The 26,047-nt window shown below is 44.2% G+C and overlaps 1 protein-coding gene across 1 annotated transcript in view; it reads left to right on the top strand.

The window, feature by feature from the left end:
* LOC115199683 (PDZ domain-containing protein 2) overlaps positions 1 to 26,047 on the top strand; it is a 234,912-nt gene that overhangs the window by 121,084 nt on the left and 87,781 nt on the right. The window contains exons 5-7 of the mRNA XM_029761990.1: positions 4,850 to 4,995; positions 11,789 to 11,921; positions 19,568 to 19,762. Of these exons, the coding sequence (XP_029617850.1) occupies positions 4,850 to 4,995; positions 11,789 to 11,921; positions 19,568 to 19,762 (474 nt within the window). The remainder of the gene's footprint in view (positions 1 to 4,849; positions 4,996 to 11,788; positions 11,922 to 19,567; positions 19,763 to 26,047) is intronic.

Below are 26,047 nucleotides of genomic sequence, written 5' to 3'. Positions count from 1 at the left end.
ACCAGATTTCATAGCGGAGAAGGTGCGGTGGGATTCGAAATGGCCGGTAATCTGTTTGTTGACTTGGCTTTCGAAGACTTTAGAGAGGCACGGTAGGATAGATATAGGTCTGTAGCAGTTTGGGTCAAGAGTGTCCCCCCCTTTGAAGAGGGGGATGACCGCAGCTGCTTTCCAATCTTTGGGAATCTCAGACGACACGATAGAGGTTGAACAGGCTAGTAATAGGGGTTGCAACAATTTCGGCAGATCATTTTAGAAAGAAAGGGTCCAGATTGTCTAGCCCGGGTGATTTGTAGGGGTCCAGATTTTGCAGCTCTTTCAGAACATCATCTGACTGGATTTGGGAGAAGGAGAAATGGGGAAGGCTTTGGTGAGTTGCTGTGGGGGGTGCAGTGCTGTTGACCGGGGTTGGGGTAGCCAGGTGGAAAGCATGGCCAGCCATAGCAAAATGCTTATTGAAATGATCAATTATAGTGGATTTATCAGAGGTGACAGAGTTTCCTATCCTCAGTTCAGTGGGCAGCTGGGAGGAGGTGCTCTTATTCTCCAAGGACTTTACAAAACTGGCGATAGTGTTGCAGGAAGCGAATTTCTGCTTGAAAAAGCTAGCCTTGGCTTTTCTAACTCCCTGTGTATATTGCTTTCTAACTTCCCTGAAAAGTTGCATATCACGGGGGCTGTTCGATGTTAATGCAGAACGCCACAGGATGTTTTTGTGTTGGTTAAGGGCAGTCAGGTCTGGAGAGAACCAAGGGCTATATCTGTTCCTGGTTCTAAATTTCTTGAATGGGGCATGCTTATTTAAGATGGTGAGGAAGGCATTTAAAAAAAATAACCAGGCATCCTCTACTGAAGGGATGAGGTCAATATCCTTCCAGGATACCCGGTCCAGGTCGATTAGAAAGGCCTGCTCGCTGAAGTGTTTCAGGGAGCGTTTGACAGTGATGAGTGGAGGTCGTTTGACCGCTGACCCATTACGGATGCAGGCAATGAGGCAGTGATCGCTGAGATCTTGGTTGAAAACAGCAGAGGTGTATTTAGAGGGCAAGTTGGTTAGGATGATATCTATGAGGGTGCCCGTGTTTACGGCTTTGGGGTGGTACCTGGTAGGTTCATTGATAATTTGTGTGTGATTGAGGGCATCAAGCTTAGATTGTCGGATGGCTGGGGTGTTAAGCATGTCCCAGTTTAGGTCACCTAGCAGCACAAGCTCTGAAGATAGATGGGGGGCAATCAGTTCACATATGGTGTCCAGAGCACAGCTGGGGGCAGAGGGTGGTCTATAGCAGGCGGTAACGGTGAGAGACTTGTTTTTAGAGAGGTGGATTTTTAAAAGAAGAAGTTCAAATTGTTTGGATACAGACCTGGATAGTAGGACAGAACTCTGCAGGCTATCTCTGCAGTAGATTGCAACACCGCCCCCTTTGGCCGTTCTATCTTGTCTGAAAATGTTGTAGTTAGGGATGGAGATTTCAGCGTTTTTGGTGGTCTTCCTAAGCCAGGATTCAGACACGGCTAAGACATCCGGGTTGGCAGAGTGTGCTAAAGCAGTGAATAAAACAAACTTAGGGAGGAGGCTTCTAATGTTAACATGCATGAAACCAAGGCTATTACGGTTACAGAAGTCATCAAAAGAGAGCGCCTGGGGAGTAGGAGTGGAGCCAGGCACTACAGGGCCTGGATTCACCTCTACATCACCAGAGGAACAGAGGAGGAGTAGGATAAGGGTACGGCTAAGCTATGAGAATTGGTCGTCTAGGATGTCCGGAACAGAGAGTAAAAGGAGCAGGTTTCTGGGGGTGATAAAATAGCTTCAAGGTATAATGTACAGTTAAAGGTATGGTAGGATGTGAATACAGTGGAGGTAAACCTAGGCATTGAGTGATGATGAGAGAGATATTGTCTCTAGAAACATCATTGAAACCAGGTGATGTCATCGCATGTGTGGGTGGTGGAACTGAGAGGATGGATAATGTATAATGAGCAGGGCTAGAGGCTCTACAGTGAAATAAGCCAATAAACACTAACCAGAACAGCAATGGACAAGGCATATTGACATTAAGGAGAGGCATGTTTAGCCGAGTGATCATAAGGGTTCAGTGAGTAGTGTGGTTGGTTGGGGTCACGGCGATTCAGACAGCTAGCCGGGCCATGGGTAGCAAGCTAGCAGAAGACGGAGGTCTGTTTTTAGCCACCTCGTGCGTTTCCATCGGTAGATTAGTGGGGTTCCGTGTGGTAGAGGGGACCAATCCAATTGGCAAAATAGTTATAGTTATAGTGGCCCAAGAAAATTGGCCGATAGACCTATTCAGATAGCAGCCGATAAGACAGCTAACGATTAGCTGGCCGCAGATGGGCGTTCAGGTTACATCGCGACGGAGGGGCCAGTTGGATAACTCCCTCGGGCAGATAACATCGGTAGTCGTGACTGCTCATCTTGGATAATGAATGGATAAGGAGAGAGGAAGAAGAGGGGGAGAAGGAGGAGAGCGATGAGGAGGAGAGGAGAGAGAGGAGAGATGATGAGGAGAGAGAGGAGGATGAGGAGGATGAGGAGGAGAGGAGAGAGAGGAGGATGAGGAGGATGAGGAGGAGAGGAGAGAGAGGAGGATGAGGAGGATGAGGAGGAGAGGAGAGAGAGGGGATGAGGAGATGAGGATGAGGAGGAGAGAGAGGAGGATGAGGAGGAGAGAGAGGAGGATGAGGAGAGGAGGATGAGGAGGAGAGAGAGGAGGATGAGGAGGAGAGAGAGGAGGATGAGGAGAGGAGGAGGAGGAGAGAGGAGGATGAGGAGAGGAGAGAGAGGAGGATGAGGAGGAGAGAGAGGAGGATGAGGAGGAGAGGAGAGAGAGGAGGATGAGGAGGAGAGGAGAGAGAGGAGGAGAGAGGAGGATGAGGAGAGGAGAGAGAGGAGGATGAGGAGAGGAGAGAGAGGAGGATGAGGAGGAGAGGAGAGAGAGGAGGAGAGAGGATGAGGAGGAGAGGAGAGAGAGGAGGAGAGAGGAGGATGAGGAGAGGAGAGAGAGGAGGATGAGGAGGAGAGAGAGGAGGATGAGGAGGAGAGGAGAGAGAGGAGGATGAGGAGGATGAGGAGAGAGAGGAGGATGAGGAGAGGAGGATGAGGAGGAGAGAGAGGAGGATGAGGAGGAGAGAGAGGAGGATGAGGAGAGGAGGATGAGGAGGAGAGAGAGGAGGATGAGGAGAGGATGATGAGGAGGAGAGAGAGGAGGATGAGGAGAGGATGATGAGGAGGAGAAGAGGATGAGGAGGAGAGAGAGAGGAGGATGAGCAGGAGAGAGAGGAGGATGAGGAGAGGAGGATGAGGAGGAGAGAGAGGAGGATGAGGAGAGAGAGGAGGATGAGGAGAGAGAGGAGGATGAGGAGAGAGAGGAGGATGAGGAGGAGAGAGAGGAGGATGAGGAGAGGAGGATGAGGAGGAGAGAGAGGAGGATGAGGAGGAGAGAGAGGAGGATGAGGAGAGAGAGGAGGATGAGGAGGAGAGAGGAGGATGAGGAGGAGAGAGGAGGATGAGGAGGAGAGAGGAAAGAGGAGGAGAGAGAGGCAGTGTTGATCAAACTCCACACCTCTCAGGAGGATGGAACACCTATCTTTCTCTTTCTAGCGTCTTCCTAAAGCCTGACCGTTGGAATAGTCTTGACTTTATATAAAACACCTCAATGGACTGTTTTCTAATGCGTGTTTTGAGTTGAACTGTCAAAAACAATTAATTTGTTGAACTATGAGGGTTTTTAAAAGTGTTTTTTTTTTATGTTTGAAAAACATAATATTAATTGTCAGAAAAAAACTTTTTAAAGATAGTTAGATAACATTTCATTATTTCAGAGGACAGTTGGTTCCTGTAAATTGTCACCTGCATAGTCCTGCAACATCAATATAGACTGAAATAGTTTGGGTACATACATATTCAGTAATAATAGATCTGAATGTCTGAAAAACTCAGTCATGATATAGTCTAGGAACCTTCATCTGTCATGGATCTAACACTCCCCAAGTCTCCAGCAGCACCTGCAGTATTGAGGTGTAGAACTACTGGTACACCACTAACTACTGTCTAAACCCCTGTCTGAACCCCTGTCTAAACCCCTGTCTAAACCCCTGTCTAAACCCCTGTCTGAACCCCTGTCTAAACCCCTGTCTAAACCCCTGTCTGAACCCCTGTCTGAACCCCTGTCTAAACCCCTGTCTAAACCCCTGTCTCAACCCCTGTCTAAACCCTTTGTCTAAACCCCTGTCTCAACCCCTGTCTAAATCCCCTGTCTAAATCCCCTGTCTCAACCCCTGTCGGAACCCCTGTCTAAACCCCTGTCTCAACCCCTGTCTAAACCCCCTGTCTAAACCCCTGTCTCAACCCCTATCTAAACCCCTGTCTAAACCCCTGTCTCAACCCCCTGTCTAAACCCCTGTCTAAACCCCTGTCTAAACCCCCTGTCTGAACCCCTGTCTAAACCCCTTGTCTCAACCCCTATCTAAACCACTTACATGGAGCTTGTTCTTGTGATATAGAGTATTAGTGAGTGTGTCACTGCCTTCAACACTGCAACCATGACCCTAACTCTGTGTCCTCCAGCCCAGAGAGGGGAGTCCTATCAACCATGACCCTAACTCTGTGTCCTCCAGCCCAGAGAGGGGAGTCCTATCAACCATGACCCTAACTCTGTGTCCTCCAGCCCAGAGAGGGGAGTCCTATCAAACATGACCCTAACTCTGTGTCCTCCAGCCCAGAGAGGGGAGTCCTATCAACCATGACCCTAACTCTGTGTCCTCCAGCCCAGAGAGGGGAGTCCTATCAACCATGACCCTAACTCTGTGTCTTGTCTGTGTCCTCCAGCCCAGAGAGGGGAGTCGTATCTGGAAGATGCACATGGTGAAAGGTCAGGAGGGGCTGGGGATCCAGATTACGGGAGGACGAGGGTCCAAGCGCTCCCCGCACGGCATCATCATAGCGCACGTGGAGGAGGGCGGCGCCACACAGAGGTAAATCACACACACACACACCGCTGTACACACACACACACACACACACACACACACACCACTGTACACACACACACACACACACACCACTGTACACACACACACACACCACTGTACACACACACACACACACACACACACACACACCGTACACATTTGATACTGTATGCCCACACAGGTGCATACCTGGAGATAAGACAACACTTTTGCAGTTTGAGAGATTGTTTATGTATTCTTATAGGTATGCAGAGTGATGGTGTCTGAGTCCTCTCAACCAATCACATGGTGTCTCTCTCAACCAGTCACATGGTGTCTCTCTCAACCAGTCACATGGTGTCTGAGTCCTCTCAACCAATCACATGGTGTCTGAGTCCTCTCAACCAGTCACATGCTGTCTGAGTCCTCTCAACCAGTCACATGGTGTCTCTCTCAACCAGCCACATGGTGTCTGAGTCCTCTCAACCAATCACATGGTGTCTGAGTCCTCTCAACCAGTCACATGGTGTCTGAGTCCTCTCAACCAATCACATGGTGTCTGAGTCCTCTCAACCAGTCACATGCTGTCTGAGTCCTCTCAACCAGCCACATGGTGTCTCTCTCAACCAATCACATGGTGTCTCTCTCAACCAGTCACATGGTGTCTGAGTCCTCTCAACCAGTCACATGGTGTCTCTCTCAATCAATCACATGGTGTCTCTCTCAACCAGTCACATGGTGTCTGAGTCCTCTCAACCAGTCACATGGTGTCTGAGTCCTCTCAACCAATCACATGCTGTCTGAGTCCTCTCAACCAATCACATGGTGTCTCTCTCAACCAGCCTAATTTATCTTTAAAAGACACACTCCTGTCTGAGCCTTGGCCAATAGGAAATCATGTAAAACGTCTTGTGACCACGTCCACTTTAGGGACTCAGCTTCTAATACTCTCATGTCTGATTGTTGAAAAGGGGAGAATTACTGTGTATTAGTGGTGAGCTGCGATCTACAATACGGCCATGAAGTGTTTCAAGAGGTTGTTTATCAGTAAATGGGGCGTTCCACAAAAAGAGTGCCTTTTTTGCATCCCTTTGATATTTTAAGTAGAAATTATGCACCAATATAGAATTTGAAAAGCCTGTTATATTAGATGAAGTGCCCTTTAATATAGACGACATGGAGAATACAATAATTCATTTTTAATATGAATAAAGACTCGCTAATGTGCCAAAATTCAGTTTTTTTTGTTGTTGACATGTCCCTCTGTCAGCCCTGTGTCACTTCTAGGGAGATTTCATCTCACTTAACCCAAAAATGTCTCCCAAGTTTCACCGTCATTGTAAACTCTAGTTATTATCATTATTTACTTCATGTGATTAGTGATTCATTTACTTCTGTCCCTCATTTTTAAAGGTCAACCATGTTACGTGAACTGAACTCATGTTTTAATATGGTTCATATTGTTTTTCAAAAGAGACATTGAATATCTAACAGTCAAATCCTAGTGTAGAAACAGGTGAGCTGGTTCTACTGTTTCGGGTCATGTTCTGGTGGTTTGTAGCAGATCAACCCTGTTTTCAATAGATACACAGGCTAGAAAAGATTTTAGCAATTTCATTAAAAAAAAAAAAAAAAAAAAATTCACACAACAAGTTTCCATTCCCCGGTCATGAGGGGATTCATGGCTAATTGACGGTGAAATCGTCAACCCTGGTACTTTATTTGGCACTTAATAAGCACTTACTATAGTCATTTTGTATTTATTTCAATGTCACATGCGCCAAATACAGCAGGTCTAGACCTTACAGTGAAATGCTGAATACAGCAGGTGTAGTAGACCTTACAGTGAAATGCTGAATACAGCAGGTCTAGACCTTACAGTGAAATGCTGAATACAGCAGGTCTAGACCTTACAGTGAAATGCTGAATACAGCAGGTCTAGACCTTACAGTGAAATGCTCAATACAGCAGGTGTAGACCTTACAGTGAAATGCTCAATACAGCAGGTGTAGACCTTACAGTGAAATGCTCAATACAGCAGGTGTAGACCTTACAGTGAAATGCTGAATACAGCAGGTGTAGACCTTACAGTGAAATGCTGAATACAGCAGGTCTAGACCTTACAGTGAAATGCTGAATACAGCAGGTGTAGACCTTACAGTGAAATGCTGAATACAGCAGGTGTAGACCTTACAGTGAAATGCTGAATACAGCAGGTCTAGACCTTACAGTGAAATGCTGAATACAGCAGGTGTAGACCTTACAGTGAAATGCTGAATACAGCAGGTGTAGACCTTACAGTGAAATGCTGAATACAGCAGGTCTAGACCTTACAGTGAAATGCTGAATACAGCAGGTCTAGACCTTACAGTGAAATGCTGAATACAGCAGGTGTAGACCTTACAGTGAAATGCTTACTTACAAGCCCTTTAACCAACAATGCAGTTTTAAGAAAATACCCCCAAAAACTGTACAGAGTCAATGTGCGGGGGGCACCGGTGTCGAGGTAAATGAGGTAATATGTACATGTCGGTAGAGTTATTAAACTGACTATGCATAGATTATAACAGAGAGTAACAGTGTTTACATTAGTGAACAACAGTGGTAGGCTTGATCACCGACAACGATGAGACAGCCTATAGGGATGAGGTCAGAGGTCAGGCCGTGTGGTGCCAGGACAACAACCTCTCCCTCAACGTGAACAAGACAAAGGAGATGATTGTGGACTACAGGAAAAGGAGGACAGAGCACGCCCCCATTCTCATCGACGGGGCTGTAGTGGAGCAGGTTGAGAGCTTCAAGTTCCTTGGCGTCCACATCACCAACAAACTAACATGGTCCAAGCACAGCAAAGACAGTCATGAAGAGGGCACGACAAAACCTTTTTCCCCTCAGGAGACTGAAAAGATTTGGCGTGGGTCCTCAGATCCTCAAAAGGTTCTACAGCTGCACCATTAAGTGTATCTTGACTGGCTGCATCACCGCCTGGTATGGAAACTGCTTGGCATCTGACCATAAGGCGCTACAGAGGGTAGAGGAGGCCCTGCCATCCAGGACCTGTATACCAGGCGGTGTCAGAGAAAGGCCCTAAAAATTGTCAGACTTCAGCCACCCAAGTCATAGTTCACTGTTCTCTCTCTGCTACAGCATGGCAAGCGGTACCAGAGCACCAAGTCTTGGTCCAAAAGGCTCCTTAACAGCTTCTACCCCAAATCCATAAGACTGATGAACAATTAATCAAATGGCCACCCATACTATTTACAGGGACACCCACCCCCTCCCTTTGTTTTTATACTGCTGCTACTCGCTGTTTATTATCTATGCATAGTCACTTTACCCCTACCTACATATACAAATGACCTCGACTAACCTGTACCCCCGCACACACTGACTCGGTACCGGTACCCCCTGTATATACCCCCACACACACTGACTCTGTACCGGTACCCCCTGTATATACCCCCACACACACTGACTCGGTACCGGTACCCCCTGTATATACCCCCACACACACTGACTCGGTACCGGTACCCCCTGTATATACCCCCGCACACACTGACTCGGTACCGGTACCCCCTGTATATACCCCCGCACACACTGACTCGGTACCGGTACCCCCTGTATATAGCCTCCACATTGACTCGGTACCGGTACCCCCTGTATATAGCCTCCACATTGACTCGCTACCGGTACCCCCTGTATATAGCCTCCACATTGACTCTGTACCGGTACCCCCTGTATATAGCCTCCACATTGACTCGCTACCGGTACCCCCTGTATATAGCCTCCACATTGACTCTGTACCGGTACCCCCTGTATATAGCCTCGTCATTGTTATTGTGTTATTTTTTATTACATTTTTTACACTTGTTTATTGAGTAAATATTTTCTAAACTTTATTTCTTGAACTGTTTTGTTGTTTAAGGGGCTTGTAAGTAAGCATTTCACGGTAAGGTCTACACCTGTTGTATTCGGAGCGCGTGTGACAAATCAAGCTAGCGGCCAGGTTAGCTCAGTTGGTTAGAGCGTGGTGGTGATAATACCAAGGTGGTGGGTTCGATCCCAATACTGGCCATCAGTTATATGTTGAGTGTCAAAATTGTGAGTCACATGCATGTGTATTGTCATGGGTGTCACAGAATTAATTTGGATATCATAAGGTGAATGCACCAATTTGTAAGTCGCTCTGGATAAGAGCGTTTGCTAAATGACGTAAATAAAATATGACTTGATTTTGAGTAGGAGTGCTGATTTAGGATCAGTTTCGCCATTATTATTACATTTAATGAGCTTTCATTGACAGTAGTGGACCAGATCCTAAATCAGCTACTCATCCTACTCAGACAATTGGTTGATACAGTCGACCCCTTGTTCCCATCAGGTAGGAGACTACAGAGTTGTCACATTCGACCCCTTGTTCCCATCAGCACATATTTGGGTCTGCCCTGTAGTATAGACATGATATTACTACTACTACTACTACTACTACTCTACCATCCTGGTCCCCTTTGGCGTTTCTATAGTATGAATCAGACAGTCCCCTGCCAACATCTGACTTTGACCAACAGCGCTGATTTCCCCAAAAACCTTCTCAACAGAACCCCTGGGTTCTGTTCAAGCTCATTAAGAGAGGAGTCCACCCGGGCTTGCTCTGGGGCTTGCTCTGGGGCTTGCTCTGGGGCTTGCTCTGGGGCTTGCTCTGGGGCTTACTCTGGGGCTTGCTCTGGGGCTTGCCCTGGGGCTTGCTCTGGGGCTTGCCCTGGGGCTTGCTCTGGGGCTTACTCTGGGGCTTGCTCTGGGGCTTGCTCTGGGGCTTACTCTGGGGCTTGCCCTGGGGCTTACTTAGAAAAACACAACGTGGGGTAAATGATTGCTGGAAATATATTTTCTGTGAGCTCACAACCCCATGTGTATTTGTGTGTATATGTGTTTGGGTGTGCGTGTGTGAGTACGTGTGTGCGTATGCGAGTGTGTGTCAGTGTGTGTGTGTGTGTGTGTGTGTGTGTGTGTGTGTGTGTGTGTGTGTGTGTGTGTGTGTGTGTGTGTGTGTGTGTGTGTGTGTGTGTGTGTGCTGTCTCTATCTGATCTTAGTAACAGAGGCCAGCTCTTTCTTTGTTCTCCTCAGCGTCCGTTCTGCTTAATATCTTTCCAACACACACACACACACACACACACACACACACACACACACACACACACACACACACACACACACACACACACACACAGCCACACACAGCAGACATGACTCATATCTTCAGTATCCATAATGGCTGTGTTTCACTGGCTAGTCTGTCGTTCCATTTACAGGGAACAGGCTGTTCTGTCTGCTTCCGCACGGAAAGTCGTACCTGAGCAACAAGTCTGACATTAACAGGCTCCTGAACAGCTTCTATCCCCAAGCCATAAGTGCTAAATAGCTAACAGAATGGCTAACAGACTGACTGCTAAATAGCTAACAGAATGGCTAACAGACTGACTGCTAACAGAATGGCTAACAGACAGACTGCTAATTAGCTAACAGAATGACTAACAGACTGACTGCTAATTAGCTAACATAATGGCTAACAGACAGACTGCTAATTAGCTAACAGAATGGCTAACAGACTGACTGCTAAATAGCTAACAGAATGGCTAACAGACAGACTGCTAAATAGCTAACAGAATGGCTAACAGACTGACTGCTTAATAGCTAACAGACCATTTTTTATCTTGTTTTTGCACTGTTTCTATGCACACCCTACAATGTCACTCCTGTTGGTTCCAGACTTGGTGCATTGGTACCGCTTGCCGTGCGGCAGCAGAGAGAACAGTCTACGACTTCCAAGTCACCCTTGGGTGGCTGGAGTCTTTGACAATTTTTAGGACCTTCCTCTGACAACGCCTGGTATAGAGGTCCTGGATGGCAGCGAGCTCGGCCCCAGTGATGTGTTGGGCTGTACGCACTACCCTCTGTCGGATGCCATGCAGTTGCCATACCAGGCGGTGATGCATCCAGTCAAGATGCTCTCAATGGTGCAGCTGTGTAACTTTTTGAGGATCTGAGGGCTGATGACAAATCTTTTCATCCACCTGATGGGAAGCAGGTGTTGTTGTGCCTTCTTCACGACTGTGTTGGTGTGTGTGGACCATGTTATTTCCTTAATGATGTGGACACTGAGGAACTTCAAGCTCTTGACCTGCTCCACTACAGCCCTGTCGATGAGAATGGGGCGTGTTCGGTCCTCTTTTTCCTGTAGTCCACAATCATCTCCTTTGTCTTGATCACGTTGAGGGAGAGGTTGTTGTCCTGACACCAGACTGCCAGGTCTCTGACCTCCTCCCTGTAGGCAATCTCCTGTCGGTGATCAGGCCTACCACTGTTGTGTTGTCAGCAAACATAATGATGGTGTTTGAGTCATGTGTGGCCACACAGTCGTGGGTGAACAGGGAGTACAGCAGGGGGATAAGCATGGATCCCTGAGGGGCCCCCGTGTTGAGGGTCAGCGTGGCGGATGTATTGTTACCTACCCTTACCACCTGGGGGGCGGCCCATCAGGAAGTCCAGTATCCAGTTGCAGAGGGAGGTGTTTAGTCCCAGGGTCCTTAGCTTAGTGATGAGTTTGGAGGGTACTATGCTGTTGAACGCTGAGCTGTATTCAATGAATAGCATTCTCACATAGGTGTTCCTTTTGTCCAGGTGGGAAAGGGTAGAAAAATCAGTATTAAACATAATTTGTGGTTTCCATAAAGTATTAAATGTGTGTGTGTGTGTGTGTGTGTGTGTGTGTGTGTGTGTGTGTGTGTGTGTGTGTGTGTGTGTGTGTGTGTGTGTTAGGGACAGACGTCTGAAAGCCGGTGATGAGCTCCTGATGATCAACGGTCAGTCTCTGGTTGGCCTGTCTCATTCGGAGGCTGTAGACATCCTACGCTCTACCGCTGGACTGGTACAACTGGTCGTCGCTAGCAGGGTGAGTACACACACACACACACACACACACACACACACACACACACACACACACACACACACACACACACACACACACACACACAAACACACACACACAGGAGGTTGGTGGCACTTTAATTGGGGAGGATGGGCTTGTGGTAATGGCTGTAACAGAATAATTGTATCATTTAAATCAAACACATGGTTTCCAGGTGTTTGATGCCGTTCCATTTACTCCGTTTCCAGACGTTATTATGAGCCGTCCTCCCCTCAGCAGCCCCCACTGACACACACACACACACACACACACACACATGTGCACTCAACACAACAGCCCTTTTTTGTCTGAAACGAATGTATTTCTCGAGCTCTTTCTTGTGATTCTGAAGAGAGAGAGAGAGAAAAAAAATGCCCTTCATATTTCAAATGATTTAAAAGTTCTATTTTTAGACGTTGTCTCGACGCCGGCTCAACATAGAGGAACAAAGTAAAAGAGAATAACTCATATTTGTAACAGCATTGAAGCTCCATGTTCTAACAGAACACCTGATATGTCAATATACAGCTGCAGAGCAGGGAAGGAAAATGAAAAAAAGGAGAGATTATCAATGCGGACAAAAGCAGAAATGTGAAGAATCCGACACTAATCACTAAGCACACTCATTAGCATGTTAGGACTTGGGACACTAATTCCCTGGCTGGACACTAAGCATTTAGCCTGGTACAATATGTTTCAATGTTGTACAATACATGGTCCTTGTTTTCAATACGTTGTTTCAACATAATAATAATAATAATAATAATAATAAATATAGCTGCAAGCAGCAATGTCGGGGTTCAAGCTGTGAACTAAAAATCTAACTGATCATGCAGTATGCTTTTGATGTATTTTTGGACTATTTCTAATGATGTTGACTACTTTAAACGTCTTCTTCTCCAGAAGGACCCAATTTGGTATATAGCATCTATGGACGCACGTCGTGAAATGTTCTTGGGCTCTTGCTCAAACAATATGGCCGCTATGAGCCAAATGAGCTTGCATTAATGTTTTTTTTTCCTGTCCAACAGCGTGACTATGGGTCCGAACTGAATTATACTTTATAGGTTCCATCTGCGCTTGTGCCAAATTTCATTCCTCTTGAGTCAAACAGATCAAGAGATATAAACATGTGCCTGTTATATAGCACCATTGTGTGGTCCATGTGACTGTGCTTGTATACGTTGAGTCTTCACAGTGTTTGGAACATGTGTACCGAAGTGTTGTTACAATACGAATATTCATGACTGATTATTTAATATGCGTTTATATGCCAGACCACGCCCACATTAATGCTTATTGGTCAATGTTCTTTTAGGTACTAGTCTAGAAAGAGTTGCGCTGGGAGAACTTGGTCCATAGATGCCACATATCAAGTTTCATGCAGATCTGGTCATTCGGTGCCAGAGAACTGGCGTTTTTAAGTGTTTTTAACTAAATTCTAAATGGAGGAAAAGCCATCATGCCAGAGTTTATGGGTCCTACATGGAAATGTGTTCCTTGTGAGGAGAAGGGGGTCCTATTTGCCTCTAGGTCAAACAGGGATGAGGGGTGTGACTTTTCAAAGTTTTCATTTTCAATCGCTTTTTATAGCGCCACCATCTGTTCAGTTTGAATGGCACAGCATGAGAGGGTGTGGTCTTTTTGGGCCTTTACCGTTATGCAAGGTTGCGACCTCCTGAGCCTTATCATTTCACCGGGGAAATGTGCATGTGAATGGGTCATTACAGAAGAAGAGTAATAATAACCAACAACAACAAATACAAAATGTGTTTCAGCAGTCAATAATATATTTATTTTATATAGAGCTTTTCATTCCAATCAATAATCTCAAAGTCACTTTGGAAAAAAAGCTAAAAATTGTTGATGAGATCTGGCAGTTCATTGTTGAGGGTTTTCCAGTGCTTCAGATGTTTTGAAGCAGTTCAGAAAGGCAGTAACTAGCAGCAGCTTGAGCTGAGGGAGCATCGATGATAAAGACGGGCAGGTAGAAACGTCCGTCAGATAGGGTAGGAGACGGACCTGAAGCTCTTCATCAGGCACGTTGCCTCCTCCTCCTCCTCCTCCGTAGGTAGGCTGGATCACCTAGCGGAAGCTTTTTGCGACTGTAAAAGTGCTAGAAAAGACCACCCCACCAGGACAGTAGTCTGGAACGGCCCCTACGAGGCGAGCCTCTTCCATTCCCTCACACTGCAGTCCACATCCTTCCAGAACCAGGACATTAGTCTGGAACGGCCCCTACGAGGCGAGCCTCTTCCATTCCCTCACACTGCAGTCCACATCCTTCCAGAACCAGGACAGTAGTCTGGAACGGCCCCTACGAGGCGAGCCTCTTCCATTCCCTCACACTGCAGTCCACATCCTTCCAGGAACCAGGACAGTAGTCTGGAACGGCCCCTACGAGGCGAGCCTCTTCCATTCCCTCACACTGCAGTCCACATCCTTCCAGAACCAGGACAGTAGTCTGGAACGGCCCCTACGAGGCGAGCCTCTTCCATTCCCTCACACTGCAGTCCACATCCTTCCAGGAACCAGGACAGTAGTCTGGAACGGCCCCTACGAGGCGAGCCTCTTCCATTCCCTCACACTGCAGTCCACATCCTTCCAGGAACCAGGACAGTAGTCTGGAACGGCCCCTACGAGGCGAGCCTCTTCCATTCCCTCACACTGCAGTCCACATCCTTCCAGGAACCAGGACAGTAGTCTGGAACGGCCCCTACGAGGCGAGCCTCTTCCATTCCCTCACACTGCAGTCCACATCCTTCCAGAACCAGGACATGTGGAACAAAACGCTGGTGCTGTGATGCAACATTCAAATACAATTACAGTTTACAATACCTTGTCTCAACATTCAAATACAATTACAGTTTATAATACCTTGTCTCAACATTCAAATACAATTACAGTTTATAATACCTTGTCTCAACATTCAAAATACCATTACAGTTTACAATACCTTGTCTCAACATTCAAAATACCATTACAGTTTACAATACCTTGTCTCAACATTCAAAATACCATTACAGTTTACAATACCTTGTATCAACATTCAAATACAATTACAGTTTATAATACCTTGTCTCAACATTCAAAATACCATTACAGTTTATAATACCTTGTCTCAACATTCAAAATACCATTACAGTTTACAATACCTTGTATCAACATTCAAAATACCATTACAGTTTATAATACCTTGTCTCAACATTCAAAATACCATTACAGTTTATAATACCTTGTATCAACATTCAAATACAATTACAGTTTATAATACCTTGTCTCAACATTCAAAATACCATTAGAGTTTACAATACCTTGTATCAACATTCAAATACAATTACAGTTTATAATACCTTGTATCAACATTCAAATACAATTACAGTTTACAATACCTTGTATCAACATTCAAATACCATTACAGTTTACAATACCTTGTCTCAACATTCAAAATACCATTACAGTTTACAATACCTTGTATCAACATTCAAATACAATTACAGTTTACAATACCTTGTATCAACATTCAAATAGCATTACAGTTTACAATACCTTGTCTCAACATTGTACAATACGTTTTTCTATCTATATTGTCTCAACATTGTAGAATGTATTGTTTGAGCATTGTACTGTATGTTCTTTCAATGTTGCTTCTGTAGCGCTGTTTGCAGAGCTCCTTGGGAGAGTGTGTGTTAGTGGAAGGGTTGTAGTGTGTTAGTGGAAGGGTTGTAGTGTGTTAGTGGAAGGGTTTAGTGTGTTAGTGTGGAAGGGTTGTAGTGTGTTAGTGTGGAAGGGTTGTAGTGTGTTAGTGTTGAAGGGTTGTAGTGTGTTAGTGGAAGGGTTGTAGTGTGTTAGTGTTGAAAGCTTGTAGTGTGGAAGGGTTTAGTGTGTTAGTGGAAGGGTTTAGTGTGTTAGTGGAAGGGTTGTAGTGTGTTAGTGGAAGGGTTTAGTGTGTTAGTGTGGAAGGGTTGTAGTGTGTTAGTGGAAGGGTTGTAGTGTGTTAGTGGAAGGGTTGTAGTGTGTTAGTGTGGAAGGGTTGTAGTGTGTTAGTGGAAGGGTTTAGTGTGTTAGTGGAAGGGTTGTAGTGTGTTAGTGGAAGGGTTGTAGTGTGTTAGTGGAAGGGTTGTAGTGTGTTAGTGGAAGGGTTGTAGTGTGTTAGTGGAAGGGTTGTAGTGTGTTAGTGGAAGGGTGTTGTAGTGTGTTAGTGGAAGGGTTTAGTGTGTTAGTGGAAGGGTTGTAGTGTGTTAGTGGAAGGGTTGTAGTGTGTTAGTGTGGAAGGGTTGTAGTGTGTTAGTGTGGAAGGGTTGTAGTGTGTTAGTGGAAGGGTTGTAGTGTGTTAGTGGAAGGGTTGTAGTGTGTTAGTGGAAGGGTTGTAGTGTGTTAGTGGAAGGGTTGTAGTGTGTTAGTGGAAGGGTTTAGTGTGTTAGTGGAAGGGTTTAGTGTGTTAGTGGAAGGGTTGTAGTGTGTTAGTGGAAGGGTTTAGTGTGTTAGTGGAAGGGTTTAGTGTGTTAGTGGAAGGGTTGTAGTGTGTTAGTGGAAGGGTTTAGTGTGTTAGTGGAAGGGTTGTAGTGTGTTAGTGTGGAAGGGTTGTAGTGTGTTAGTGTGGAAGGGTTGTAGTGTGTTAGTGGAAGGGTTGTAGTGTGTTAGTGGAAGGGTTTAGTGTGTTAGTGGAAGGGTTGTAGTGTGTTAGTGGAAGGGTTGTAGTGTGTTAGTGGAAGGGTTGTAGTGTGTTAGTGGAAGGGTTTAGTGTGTTAGTGGAAGGGTTGTAGTGTGTTAGTGGAAGGGTTTAGTGTGTTAGTGGAAGGGTTGTAGTGTGTTAGTGGAAGGGTTTAGTGTGTTAGTGGAAGGGTTGTAGTGTGTTAGTGGAAGGGTTTAGTGTGTTAGTGTGGAAGGGTTTAGTGTGTTAGTGTTGAAAGCTTGTAGTGTGGAAGGGTTTAGTGTGTTAGTGGAAGGGTTGTTGTGTGTTAGTGGAAGGGTTGTAGTGTGTTAGTGTGTTAGTGTGGAAGGGTTGTAGTGTGTTAGTGGAAGGGTTTAGTGTGTTAGTGGAAGGGTTGTAGTGTGTTAGTGGAAGGGTTGTAGTGTGTTAGTTGAAGGGTTGTAGTGTGTTAGTGTGGAAGGGTTGTAGTGTGTTAGTGTGGAAGGGTTTAGTGTGTTAGTGGAAGGGTTGTAGTGTGTTAGTGGAAGGGTTGTAGTGTGTTAGTGTGTTAGTGTGGAAGGGTTGTAGTGTGTTAGTGGAAGGGTTTAGTGTGTTAGTGGAAGGGTTGTAGTGTGTTAGTGGAAGGGTTGTAGTGTGTTAGTGGAAGGGTTGTAGTGTGTTAGTGGAAGGGTTTAGTGTGTTAGTGGAAGGGTTGTTGTGTGTTAGTGGAAGGGTTGTAGTGTGTTAGTGGAAGGGTTGTAGTGTGTTAGTGTGGAAGGGTTGTAGTGTGTTAGTGGAAGGGTTTAGTGTGTTAGTGGAAGGGTTGTAGTGTGTTAGTGGAAGGGTTGTAGTGTGTTAGTGGAAGGGTTGTAGTGTGTTAGTGGAAGGGTTTAGTGTGTTAGTGTGGAAGGGTTGTAGTGTGTTAGTGGAAGGGTTGTAGTGTGTTAGTGGAAGGGTTGTAGTGTGTTAGTGGAAGGGTTGTAGTGTGTTAGTGGAAGGGTTGTAGTGTGTTAGTGTGGTAGGTTTGTAGTGGACGGGTTGTTTGTGTGTTCGTGTGAAGGGTTTAGTTGTTAGTTGAAGGTTGTAGTGTGTTAGTGGAAGGGTTGTAGTGTGTTAGTGTGGAAGGGTTGTAGTGTGGAAGGGTTGTAGTGTGTTAGTGGAAGGGTTGTAGTGTGTTAGTGTTGAAAGCTTGTAGTGTGGAAGGGTTTAGTGTGTTAGTGGAAGGGTTTAGTGTGTTAGTGGAAGGGTTGTAGTGTGTTAGTGGAAGGGTTGTAGTGTGTTAGTGGAAGGGTTGTAGTGTGTTAGTGGAAGGGTTTAGTGTGTAGTGGAAGGGTTTAGTGTGTTAGTGGAAGGGTTGTAGTGTGTTAGTGGAAGGGTTGTAGTGTGTTAGTGGAAGGGTTGTAGTGTGTTAGGGAAGGGTTGTAGTGTGTTAGTGTGGAAGGGTTGTAGTGTGTTAGTGGAAGGGTTGTAGTGTGTTAGTGGAAGGGTTTAGTGTGTTAGTGGAAGGGTTGTAGTGTGTTAGTGGAAGGGTTTAGTGTGTTAGTGGAAGGGTTTAGTGTGTTAGTGGAAGGGTTGTAGTGTGTTAGTGGAAGGGTTGTAGTGTGTTAGTGGAAGGGTTGTAGTGTGTTAGTGGAAGGGTTGTAGTGTGTTAGTGGAAGGGTTTAGTGTGTTAGTGGAAGGGTTTAGTGTGTTAGTGGAAGGGTTGTAGTGTGTTAGTGGAAGGGTTGTAGTGTGTTAGTGGAAGGGTTGTAGTGTGTTAGTGGAAGGGTTTAGTGTGTTAGTGGAAGGGTTGTTGTGTGTTAGTGGAAGGGTTGTAGTGTGTTAGTGGAAGGGTTTAGTGTGTTAGTGGAAGGGTTTAGTGTGTTAGTGTTGAAGGGTTGTAGTGTGTTAGTGGAAGGGTTGTAGTGTGTTAGTGGAAGGGTTGTAGTGTGTTAGTGTGGAAGGGTTGTAGTGTGTTAGTGGAAGGGTTTAGTGTGTTAGTGTTGAAAGCTTGTAGTGTGGAAGGGTTTAGTGTGTTAGTGGAAGGGTTTAGTGTGTTAGTGGAAGGGTTGTAGTGTGTTAGTGGAAGGGTTGTAGTGTGTTAGTGGAAGGGTTGTAGTGTGTTAGTGGAAGGGTTGTAGTGTGTTAGTGGAAGGGTTTAGTGTGTTAGTGGAAGGGTTGTAGTGTGTTAGTGGAAGGGTTGTAGTGTGTTAGTGGAAGGGTTTAGTGTGTTAGTGTGGAAGGGTTGTAGTGTGTTAGTGGAAGGGTTGTAGTGTGTTAGTGGAAGGGTTTAGTGTGTTAGTGGAAGGGTTGTAGTGTGTTAGTGGAAGGGTTTAGTGTGTTAGTGGAAGGGTTTAGTGTGTTAGTGGAAGGGTTGTAGTGTGTTAGTGGAAGGGTTGTAGTGTGTTAGTGGAAGGGTTGTAGTGTGTTAGTGGAAGGGTTGTAGTGTGTTAGTGGAAGGGTTTAGTGTGTTAGTGGAAGGGTTTAGTGTGTTAGTGGAAGGGTTGTAGTGTGTTAGTGGAAGGGTTGTAGTGTTAGTGGAAGGGTTGTAGTGTGTTAGTGGAAGGGTTTAGTGTGTTAGTGGAAGGGTTGTAGTGTGTTAGTGGAAGGGTTGTAGTGTGTTAGTGGAAGGGTTGTAGTGTGTTAGTGGAAGGGTTGTAGTGTGTTAGTGGAAGGGTTGTAGTGTGTTAGTGGAAGGGTTGTAGTGTGTTAGTGTGGAAGGGTTGTAGTGTGTTAGTGGGAACATCTAAAACATTCAAGAGATCTTAATCGGCTTGAAGGGAAATGCAGGCTGGCTTTCAGAAACAAAGTTAAAAATACACACAGAACACACACTTTATGTCCCTTCCACTCTTCAACACACACACACACACACACACACACACACACACACACACACACACACACACACACACACACACACACACACACACACACACACACACACACACACCGTCATCCATCCCTTCCACTCTCACTCCCCCACTGTTCTCCTCTCCTCCTCTGGTTCATCCAGGAGGAGTCGGAGGTGGATTTCCAGCGGTACCCGTCCACCAGCCTGCCAGACCTGGTCAGTACCTGCGCCTCGTCTTCTTCTTCCTCTGCTTCTCCCAGCGACAATCAGGAGAACATGGAACCTCATCACAGACACGGAGGTTGGGAGGACCTGACAGCCAGCAGCCTCAGCCTCTCTCGTTCTCAACCTACCACGGTACGTGCAGTGTGTGTGTGTGTGTGTGTGTTTACAGTGTTTGTCTCTATGTTTATGTTGTGGAAGTCTGTCCGGTCTCTTTGTCTCTCTCTCTATGTGGGTGTGTGTGTTTACAGTGTTTGTCTCTGTGTTTATGTTGTGGAAGTCTGTCCGGTCTCTCTCTATGTGAGTGTGTGTGTTTACAGTGTTTGTCTCTGTGTTTATGTTGTGGAAGTCTGTCCGGTCTCTCTCTATGTGGGTGTGTGTGTTTACAGTGTTTGTCTCTGTGTTTATGTTGTGGAAGTCTGTCCGGTCTCTTTGTCTCTCTCTCTATTTGGGTGTGTGTGTTTACAGTGTTTGTCTCTGTGTTTATGTTGTGGAAGTCTGTCCGGTCTCTTTCTCTCTCTATGTGGGTGTCTGTGTTTCCAGTGTTTGTCTCTGTGTTTATGTTGTGGAAGTCTGTCCGGTCTCTCTCTCTATGTGGGTGTGTGTGTTTACAGTGTTTGTCTCTGTATTTAGGTGTGGAAGTCTGTCTGGTCTCTCTCTATTTGGGTGTGTGTGTTGAGACTATAAGCTATAAACTGTACTGGATCTCTACCTGCTTAGAGCTACAAACACTTTCCCTCTGATATCTGTAGAGGATGTCCTGTGTCTGTTCTTCATCGTCACTATCTCCTCTTCACTACAACGATTGCTCGCCCAAATGTTTTCTTTATTCCATTCTTGTACTTTTTAGATGTGTGTGTATTGTTGTGAATTGTTAGAGACTACTGCACCTGTTGTAGCTAGGAACACAAGCATTTCGCTACACCTGCAACAACATCTGCTAAATATGTGTATGTGATAAATCAAATTTTATTTTATTTGATTTCTCTACCTGCTTAGAGCTGTCCTTCGTCTTGCTTCTGCTTGCTACGTTCTCTTAAACTAGTCCAACACTTCAAATCAAATGTCATTTGTCACATGCTCTGTAAACAACAGGTGTAGACTAACAGTGAAATGCTTGGTAAACAACAGGTGTAGACTAACAGGTAAATGCTTGGTAAACAACAGGTGTAGACTAACAGTGAAATGCTTGGTAAACAACAGGTGTAGACTAACAGTGAAATGCTTAGTAAACAACAGGTGTAGACTAACAGTGAAATACTTGGTAAACAACAGGTGTAGACTAACAGTGAAATGCTTGGTAAACAACAGGTGTAGACTAACAGGTGAATGCTTGGTAAACAACAGGTGTAGACTAACAGGTAAATGCTTGGTAAACAACAGGTGTAGACTAACAGGGAAATGCTTGGTAAACAACAGGTGTAGACTAACAGTGAAATGCTTGGTAAACAACAGGTGTAGACTAACAGTGAAATGCTTGGTAAACAACAGGTGTAGACTAACAGGTAAATGGTTGGTAAACAACAGGTGTAGACTAACAGGTAAATGCTTGGTAAACAACAGGTGTACAGACTAGCAGTGAAATGCTTGGTAAACAACAGGTGTATAGACTAACAGTGAAATGCTTGGTAAACAACAGGTGTACAGACTAACAGTGAAATGCTTGGTAAACAACAGGTGTAAACAACAGGTGTAGACTAACAGTGAAATACTTGGTAAACAACAGGTGTAGACTAACAGGTAAATGCTTGGTAAACAACAGGTGTAGACTAACAGGGAAATGCTTGGTAAACAACAGGTGTAGACTAACAGGTAAATGCTTGGTAAACAACAGGTGTAGACTAACAGGGAAATGCTTGGTAAACAACAGGTAAATGCTTGGTAAACAACAGGTGTAAACAACAGGTGTAGACTAACAGTGAAATGCTTAGTTACTGGGCCCTTCCCAACAACGCAGAAAGAAAGAAAATATAAAAAATATATTTTTTTATTATAACATGAGGAATAAATACACAATAAGTAACAATAACTTGCCGAAAATACACTGGGGTACCAGTACTGAGTCGATGTGCATGGGTGCAAGGTAATTGAGGTAAATATGTACATATAGGTAGGGGTAAAGGATAGATAATAGACAGTAACAGCAGTATACTGTAGGTAGGGGTAAAGGATAGATAATAGACAGTAACAGCAGTATACTGTAGGTAGGGGTAAAGGATAGATAATAGACAGTAACAGCAGTATACTGTAGGTAGGGGTAAAGGATAGATAATAGACAGTAACAGCAGTATACTGTAGGTAGGGGTAAAGGATAGATAATAGACAGTAACAGCAGTATACTGTAGGTAGGGGTAAAGGATAGATAATAGACAGTAACAGCAGTATACTGTAGGTAGGGGTAAAGTGACTAGACAACAGGATAGATAATAGACAGTAATAGCAGTATACTGTAGGTAGGGGTAAAGGATAGATAATAGACAGTAACAGCAGTATACTGTAGGTAGGGGTAAAGGATAGATAATAGACAGTAACAGCAGTATACTGTAGGTAGGGGTAAAGGATAGATAATAGACAGTAACAGCAGTATACTGTAGGTAGGGGTAAAGGATAGATAATAGACAGTAACAGCAGTATACTGTAGGTAGGGGTAAAGGATAGATAATAGACAGTAACAGCAGTATACTGTAGGTAGGGGTAAAGGATAGATAATAGACAGTAACAGCAGTATACTGTAGGTAGGGGTAAAGGATTGATAATAGACAGTAACAGCAGTATACTGTAGGTAGGGGTAAAGGATAGATAATAGACAGTAACAGCAGTATACTGTAGGTAGGGGTAAAGGATAGATAATAGACAGTAACAGCAGTATACTGTAGGTAGGGGTAAAGGATAGATAATAGACAGTAACATCAGTATACTGTAGGTAGGGGTAAAGGATAGATAATAGACAGTAACAGCAGTATACTGTAGGTAGGGGTAAAGGATAGATAATAGACAGTATCAGCAGTATACTGTAGGTAGGGGTAAAGGATAGATAATAGACAGTAACAGCAGTATACTGTAGGTAGGGGTAAAGGATAGATAATAGACAGTATCAGCAGTATACTGTAGGTAGGGGTAAAGGATAGATAATAGACAGTATCAGCAGTATACTGTAGGTAGGGGTAAAGGATAGATAATAGACAGTAACAGCAGTATACTGTAGGTAGGGGTAAAGGATAGATAATAGACAGTAACAGCAGTATACTGTAGGTAGGGGTAAAGGATAGATAATAGACAGTATCAGCAGTATACTGTAGGTAGGGGTAAAGGATAGATAATAAACAGTAGCAGCAGTATACTGTAGGTAGGGGTAAAGGATAGATAATAGACAGTAACAGCAGTATACTGTAGGTAGGGGTAAAGGATAGATAATAGACAGTAGCAGCAGTATACTGTAGGTAGGGGTAAAGGATAGATAATAGACAGTAGCAGCAGTATACTGTAGGTAGGGGTAAAGGATAGATAATAGACAGTAACAGCAGTATACTGTAGGTAGGGGTAAAGGATAGATAATAGACAGTATCAGCAGTATACTGTAGGTAGGGGTAAAGGATAGATAATAGACAGTATCAGCAGTATACTGTAGGTAGGGGTAAAGGATAGATAATAGACAGTATCAGCAGTATACTGTAGGTAGGGGTAAAGGATAGATAATAGACAGTAACAGCAGTATACTGTAGGTAGGGGTAAAGGATAGATAATAGACAGTAGCAGCAGTATACTGTAGGTAGGGGTAAAGGATAGATAATAGACAGTAACATCAGTATACTGTAGGTAGGGGTAAAGGATAGATAATAGACAGTAACAGCAGTATACTGTAGGTAGGGGTAAAGGATAGATAATAGACAGTAACAGCAGTATACTGTAGGTAGGGGTAAAGGATAGATAATAGACAGTAACAGCAGTATACTGTAGGTAGGGGTAAAGGATAGATAATAGACAGTATCAGCAGTATACTGTAGGTAGGGGTAAAGGATAGATAATAGACAGTATCAGCAGTATACTGTAGGTAGGGGTAAAGGATAGATAATAGACAGTAACAGCAGTATACTGTAGGTAGGGGTAAAGGATAGATAATAGACAGTAACAGCAGTATACTGTAGGTAGGGGTAAAGGATAGATAATAGACAGTATCAGCAGTATACTGTAGGTAGGGGTAAAGGATAGATAATAAACAGTAGCAGCAGTATACTGTAGGTAGGGGTAAAGGATAGATAATAGACAGTAACAGCAGTATACTGTAGGTAGGGGTAAAGGATAGATAATAGACAGTATCAGCAGTATACTGTAGGTAGGGGTAAAGGATAGATAATAGACAGTATCAGCAGTATACTGTAGGTAGGGGTAAAGGATAGATAATAGACAGTAACAGCAGTATACTGTAGGTAGGGGTAAAGGATAGATAATAGACAGTAACAGCAGTATACTGTAGGTAGGGGTAAAGGATAGATAATAGACAGTATCAGCAGTATACTGTAGGTAGGGGTAAAGGATAGATAATAAACAGTAGCAGCAGTATACTGTAGGTAGGGGTAAAGGATAGATAATAGACAGTAACAGCAGTATACTGTAGGTAGGGGTAAAGGATAGATAATAGACAGTAGCAGCAGTATACTGTAGGTAGGGGTAAAGGATAGATAATAGACAGTAGCAGCAGTATACTGTAGGTAGGGGTAAAGGATAGATAATAGACAGTAACAGCAGTATACTGTAGGTAGGGGTAAAGGATAGATAATAGACAGTATCAGCAGTATACTGTAGGTAGGGGTAAAGGATAGATAATAGACAGTATCAGCAGTATACTGTAGGTAGGGGTAAAGGATAGATAATAGACAGTATCAGCAGTATACTGTAGGTAGGGGTAAAGGATAGATAATAGACAGTAACAGCAGTATACTGTAGGTAGGGGTAAAGGATAGATAATAGACAGTAGCAGCAGTATACTGTAGGTAGGGGTAAAGGATAGATAATAGACAGTAACATCAGTATACTGTAGGTAGGGGTAAAGGATAGATAATAGACAGTAACAGCAGTATACTGTAGGTAGGGGTAAAGGATAGATAATAGACAGTAACAGCAGTATACTGTAGGTAGGGGTAAAGGATAGATAATAGACAGTAACAGCAGTATACTGTAGGTAGGGGTAAAGGATAGATAATAGACAGTATCAGCAGTATACTGTAGGTAGGGGTAAAGGATAGATAATAGACAGTATCAGCAGTATACTGTAGGTAGGGGTAAAGGATAGATAATAGACAGTAACAGCAGTATACTGTAGGTAGGGGTAAAGGATAGATAATAGACAGTAACAGCAGTATACTGTAGGTAGGGGTAAAGGATAGATAATAGACAGTATCAGCAGTATACTGTAGGTAGGGGTAAAGGATAGATAATAAACAGTAGCAGCAGTATACTGTAGGTAGGGGTAAAGGATAGATAATAGACAGTAACAGCAGTATACTGTAGGTAGGGGTAAAGGATAGATAATAGACAGTAGCAGCAGTATACTGTAGGTAGGGGTAAAGGATAGATAATAGACAGTAGCAGCAGTATACTGTAGGTAGGGGTAAAGGATAGATAATAGACAGTAACAGCAGTATACTGTAGGTAGGGGTAAAGGATAGATAATAGACAGTATCAGCAGTATACTGTAGGTAGGGGTAAAGGATAGATAATAGACAGTATCAGCAGTATACTGTAGGTAGGGGTAAAGGATAGATAATAGACAGTATCAGCAGTATACTGTAGGTAGGGGTAAAGGATAGATAATAGACAGTAACAGCAGTATACTGTAGGTAGGGGTAAAGGATAGATAATAGACAGTAGCAGCAGTATACTGTAGGTAGGGGTAAAGGATAGATAATAGACAGTAACAGCAGTATACTGTAGGTAGGGGTAAAGGATAGATAATAGACAGTAACAGCAGTATACTGTAGGTAGGGGTAAAGGATAGATAATAGACAGTAGCAGCAGTATACTGTAGGTAGGGGTAAAGGATAGATAATAAACAGTAACAGCAGTATACTGTAGGTAGGGGTAAAGGATAGATAATAGACAGTAACAGCAGTATACTGTAGGTAGGGGTAAAGGATAGATAATAGACAGTAACAGCAGTATACTGTAGGTAGGGGTAAAGGATAGATAATAGACAGTAACAGCAGTATACTATAGGTAGGGGTAAAGGATAGATAATAGACAGTAACAGCAGTATACTGTAGGTAGGGGTACAGGATAGATAATAGACAGTAACAGCAGTATACTGTAGGTAGGGTAAAGGATAGATAATAGACAGTATCAGCAGTATACTGTAGGTAGGGGTAAAGGATAGATAATAGACAGTAACAGCAGTATACTGTAGGTAGGGATAAAGGATAGATA

Source organism: Salmo trutta, chromosome 9 (genome assembly GCF_901001165.1).
Source record: "Salmo trutta chromosome 9, fSalTru1.1, whole genome shotgun sequence".
NCBI lineage: Eukaryota > Metazoa > Chordata > Actinopteri > Salmoniformes > Salmonidae > Salmo > Salmo trutta.
Note: the sequence above shows the minus strand (reverse complement) of the source record. Positions and strands in the feature narration are given on the sequence as shown.